The sequence below is a fragment of the Silurus aristotelis genome (assembly GCF_946808225.1).
Source record: "Silurus aristotelis genome assembly, chromosome: 7".
NCBI lineage: Eukaryota > Metazoa > Chordata > Actinopteri > Siluriformes > Siluridae > Silurus > Silurus aristotelis.
The window spans coordinates 26,412,911-26,418,910 of NC_139580.1; the positions used below are offsets into that span (position 1 = coordinate 26,412,911).

A 6,000-nucleotide genomic window follows, 5' to 3' on the forward strand; every position below is an offset into this window, starting at 1 on the left:
CAAAATCTGAAAACTGAAAAACAGTTCAAGAGTATCGAACCGCCACAGCAGGGCTCATCCGCTTCCACTGACACTGACGTGCTAAGAAACTAATCCTTGTCCATTCCACATTGCTGAACGAGCCGTACTCAATGAGTAGCCTCGTGCCCCGCATGAGCAGTTGAATGAATACCCTGCCCTGTTCAATTCTGTTTGTTTACACATGGGCTTAATTAGGCAGGTTTATTAATCTATCTCAAGCGGGTAACTAGAATGAAGGGCAGCTGTGCGAGACGGCAGAGCAACAGCTGAGAGAAGCCTGGAGACACCCTGCTGTCTCCCCTATTCACTCCTACACAAGAACACACACACACACACACACACACACACACACACACACACACACACACACACACACACACACACACACACACACACACACACAGGACGTGTCAGTGTGTATGTGTGAGGGTTCTGAATCAGGCACAGTCAGTTGAAGCTCACTACAATGCTATGTACGTGTGTGTGTCCATGTAAGCAAGAAATAACTGTCAGGTTTTCATGAGAGCGCAGTGAATCTCCAATCAATCTCCCCTGACACTGATGAGGATTAAGCTTGCTTTGGAGATCAGATCAGAGACTCGTCCCTCGTCCCCTGCAGAGCACTCGAGTGGGCCACGGAGATAGTACAGATGTCTCCATTTCTGCCCATTACCTGCCGCGCCACATGCAATTATGCAAAAGAAATTACAACGATAGAGTAACCAGATCTAATGATATTTCAGACAGAGTATCTTCTTCTTCTTCATTCGGCTTCTCGCATTAGGGGTCGCCACAGCGGATCATCCGTCTCCATGCCCCCCTGTCCTCTACATCTGCCTTTTTCAATCCAACTACCTGCATGTCTTCCCTCACCACATCCATAAACCTCCTCCTTGGTCTTCCTCTTTTTCTCCTTCCTGGTGGCTCCATCCTCAGCATTCTCCTACCGATATACTGCACTGTCCCTCCTCTGCACATGTCCAAACCATCTTAATCTCACCTCCCTCACCTTGTCTCCAAAACGTCCCACATGCGCTGTCTCTCTCATAAACTAATTTCTAATCCTGTCCATCCTCATAACTCCTAACGAAACCCTCAACATCTTCTGCTCTGCTACCTCCAGCTCCGCCTCCTGTCTCTTACTCAATGCCATACTGCAGACAGAGGATATACACACTTTATTCAGTGTGTATCGTCCACATTACTCTAAAAACTACACCAAGGCATTTAGATCAATTATTTGTAAATTAGTCTGAAGATCACTTCACTGCCCCATCGTCTACAGTTCGCACCCGAGTTTGAAGCTTCGTAAGTCTTCATACAGGTTTCCATTAGGTTCTCCTCATCCCTTCTACCTAAAAACATAAGAAACTACGCTAAATTGACTCTCCAAAGTCTCCAAATCTAACACATTCTCCAAATCCAACACTAAAGCAGTTACCAAAGATGCCCCATACAAACAAACAAATAAATAACATTGTATTCGTCTTACATTTTTGTGCCCTGAAGACACATTTCATTCCAAGTCATACCAAGAGAAATGACTCAATGAAATCCGGCAGGGACGGTCATAGAGTTTATCTGCACTCTTTTTCGTGACCAGAACACGCTTTTTTCGAACCGACGAAGGCTTTGGTTAGTAACTCGAAACTTGCCACATGAACAAAAACATTCTCCAGCTCAAACACACACACACACACAAAGTTCCTTCGCTTGTACAAATACAAGAGCTCAAACATTCAGCACATTCCCCACCGTTCTATCCTTTTTTTTACGTTCGTATAGGAAGAGCATGAATACGAAAGATTCGGAATAACATCTGTAAAAAAAATCAAAAAATAAATTGGTTCTTTGCTTTTCAATAAGCATCAATCCACTGGTGTGATAGTGGTGACTCCAAATGCAGACCTTCTCACTCTCTTTTTTTAGTTGTAACAACTTTTCCCACTTTTCATCCCTAGAATATCATTTCTTATCGTTTGTTTGTTAGTTTTTTGTAATAAAACATTAAACATCATCCATCATAGTATCTAATGCAATATGGACTTTTTTCCCACCAGTTTGAACTCTAACCAATCAAGACTCCAACAGCCAATCAAGATACAAATCAAACCTTGAAGCAACTAGCAATATTTCTTATAGACACTTTGTTGTTTTGACGCAATCAAAAGACAAACAAACAAGCCTTTGAACATTAAAAAGAAATTCCAGGAGATGAAAGGCAACGAATGTGGCCGTAAAACTGTTACATCTATTTGATGTTCTGTTGGGTTACAAAGTATCAAAGAATAAAAGAAAAGAAAAAAAGAAAGAAAGTCTTACCTTTTTGCGCATGGGAAGCCCCGGTGTAGAGAGAGTTGAGAGCTAAAAGAAAGAGGAGCAGCCGCGCTTGCTGCTCCGCCATCACCTCCATAAAACAGGCGCAGAAAAAAAGTGCCAAAATATATATATAAAAAAAAAAAAAGATGGATAGATGATAGAGGGATAATAGGTAAACGATGGGAAGTTGGGCTAGAAAATAGGTGCAGGGATTAGCAAAACGCTGAGAAGAGTAGAAGCCCGGAGAGGAGGGAAAGAAATGTCCTGCAGGAGACACATTGGAGCTGGTGGAGCAAGGAGATCGGCTGCTCGGGTTCAACTCAGCAACCAGGAGCTGCAGCAGGGAAGATCTGGTTTTAAAAAAATATATAAGGAAAGAAGATACATTACAGCCTTGAAGAGGTAATGAAAGAAAAAAGGAATCGCTCTCACACACAGCTCCACACACTGCAGTGTGGTGTGTGGAGTCGCTGTGCTGGAGTGTGCTGGAGTCTGGAGAGGAGGCTTGCAGTAGTAGCCTCTGGTCGATGAAAACACCCGGCAGAGGAGTAGCACATGAGTGGGATTCCGGATTGTGTGAGTGTGTGTGTTGTGTGTGGGTGGGTTTCCCCACAGCTCCTCTTTCTCAGCTCAGAATCCACAACCTATTAAAAAAAATACCTTTATTGTACAAAGCAGCTTGTATTTCTTTCCAATTACCCTCAGGAAAACAAACTGGTAATCACTGCATTCCTGGATTCTGAGTCCTTCACACCTTCTCATACTGTACCTCCAGAAAGCTCGTTGGAAAATCCACTTTACTGCCTGCATGCTTCCTGGGAGGGAGAAGGAAACCGGAGAACCCTGAGAAAACCCTGGCTGGATATGAGGAGTGAGATGAAATCGAAAGCGACAGATAGATAGATAGATAGATAGATAGATAGATAGATAGATAGATAGATAGATAGATAGATAGATAGATAGATAGACAGACAGACAGACAGACAGACAGACAGACAGACAGACAGACAGATAGATAGATAGATAGAATTTTGGCATCTACCAAAAGTGCAAAAAGCAATTGTGCAAATAGTGCAGATAGATAGATAGATAGATAGATAGATAGATAGATAGATAGATAGATAGATAGATAGATAGATAGATAGACAGACAGACAGACAGACAGACAGACAGACAGACAGACAGAGACGGACGAACGGACGGACGGACGGACGGACGGACGGACGGACGGACGGACAGACAGACAGACAGACAGACAGACAGACAGACAGACAGACAGACAGATAGAGACGGACGGACGGACGGACGGACGGACGGACTGACAGACAGACAGACAGACAGACAGACAGACAGACAGACAGACAGACAGACAGATAGATGCATATAGAGCAATTAATACATTGGTTGTAGCCAGTAAATATCTGAAGAGTTGTTGACCTAATAACAGTATGATTAATAAATTCACAGCTCAGTGGTTAAAGTATTTCACTTTGTACTGTATGTGAAGGTCATGAGTCCAAATCCCTGGGTCACTCCTGGGCCCCTGAGCAAGGAACTTTGCCACATAGCTGCTCAGATCTGATCGCTCTGGACAAGGTCGTCTGCCAAATGCCAAACATGTAAATGTAAAAAAAAGTATAATTCGAGCATCTATATAGAAAAGGTTGCAATAAAAGATACAAGGCTGAACCAGGCTGAAGTCAATATTATATTTAAGATAAATGTACGTAAAGGAATAATAAATGCCTGTAAACTTCTATCTATGTGAATAATTTTGATCAGCTACACTTTAAGTAGAAATATAATTAAAAATATAATAGAAATAAAATAGAACTATAATAGCTGGACACACCTTCAACCTATGAAGTATTTGGAATATTCCACACAAAAGGTTTCCTCATCCAAATTAGTGAAAAATAATAGAAAGGTTAAAAGGTCTCTCTCTCTCTCTCTCTCTCTCTCTCTCTCTCTCTCTCTCTCTACTGTACACACACACACACACATATATATATATATATATATATATATATATATATATATATATATATATATATATATATATATATATATATATATGTTTGTGTGTGTGTGTGTGTGACATTGAGTATTGACAAATGTTGCTACAGCCATAATCATGTAATTATTATTTTACAAGTGTGTATAAAAAAAAAAATGTCAGGCCTCTTGAATAAAAAAAAATTATCCTTTTAGTATTAGCATTAGAATTACAATCAAATAAACAAACCTTTATCTAACCTATGATCCGCACATTAAGATAATTGCCAAGTTTGTAGTCCACTTACTTATAATTACTGTCAATCTTTTTGCCAACATTTGAAATCGCTTATGTGAATTTGTCACTGCAATCTTTCTATATGAGTGTTTTTATAAATTGTATTAATCTCTCAATTTGAAGTGATGTCATTAAACAATTATCAATGAATAGCAAAATAGAAACCTATTGCTACCCGATCTACCCATGACCATGAGGCTCATCACCAACATTTAAGACAGTTCATCATATCCATTATAACAAATGAAAAACAGTTAAGAAAATAATTTTTATATATGAGTGTATTCACTCCAGTGCTTATGTAAGTTCTCACTCTTCAGTGTTCTGTATTGTTTAAAGACTATAATCACACTCTTGATATCATTCAAATGAGGATGGGTTCCACTTTTGAGTCTGGTTCCTCTCAAGGTTTCTTCCTCATAACATCCAAGGGAGTTTTTCCTTGCCACAGTCACCACGGCTGCTCATCAGGGATAAATACATATCGTTCACCTTAACTGTTAGTGTCCCTGGTGGTCTAGTGGTTAGGATGCGGCGCTCTCACTGCTGCGGCCCCGGTTCGATCCCCGGTCAGTGAACCAATCCCAGCCACTCTTAGTGCCGGTCCCAAGCCCGGATAAATGGGGAGGGTTGCGTTAGGAAGGGCGTCCAGCGTAAAAACGTGCCAAATCAAACATGCGGATGATCCGCTGTGGCGACCCCTGATGGGAGAAGCCGAAAGAAAGTTCACCTTAACTGTTAAGACATTGGGACAATGTCTGTTGTGAAAAGCGCTATAGAAATTGACTTGATATGTATGTATACGTTTATTGATTAATTCATAAATAGGTATAAAAGCAGTGCAGGAGGACTTCTTGCTAACATTCACAAGCCATCCGCATGCCCTTCTACCTATAATATTCCCCACCTCTGCTAAATATTACATTTCCAAACTGTTTATTTTTTTGCTCAGGACATACCCTTCTCCACCTTTGTCTCCATACAATGTACTGTATAAAAAAAACCTTTGTAATCCTTGAAAAGGTTTGTACGTTCAATATTTTACTTTAAATCTATAATTTGGTGTAACATGATTGTATAAGTGACACCTGTGATACAATCAAAAATTGTCAAAAAATAAACAAAAAAAGATGTGTGAGAGAGAGAGAGAGAGAGAGAGAGAGAGAGAGAGAGAGAGAGCGAGAGAGAGACCAAATATATGTTCCTTCTTTTATTATTATTCAACAACAAAAAAGAAAAACTAAGGGAAAAGTTTGTTGACATCTGACCATAAAATCCATGTGCTTTTTAAATATCGCATTCAACATTAAGTCTCCATGTCCTGTTATAAGTTATAATAACCTCCCCTCTTCTGGGAAGATGTTCCA

The 6,000-nt window shown here is 40.3% G+C and overlaps 1 protein-coding gene across 13 annotated transcripts in view; it reads right to left on the minus strand.

Annotated features, from left to right (window-relative positions):
- Positions 1-2,946, minus strand: part of neo1b (neogenin 1b) — a 158,513-nt gene extending 155,567 nt beyond the window's left edge. For 5 of the 13 annotated variants that reach the window (XR_014534280.1, XM_083546116.1, XM_083546114.1 and 2 more), the window contains exon 1: positions 2,344-2,835. Coding sequence is in view for 12 of the 13 variants with exons in the window: in XM_083546116.1 (XP_083402242.1) it covers positions 2,344-2,434 (91 nt within the window). In the remaining variant the exon portion in view is untranslated. Of the gene's footprint in view, positions 1-2,343 lie in introns of all 13 variants that reach the window. The other 8 variants (XM_083546115.1, XM_083546109.1, XM_083546119.1 and 5 more) reach the window with 3 other exon arrangements.
- Positions 2,947-6,000: the final 3,054 nt, after the last annotated feature.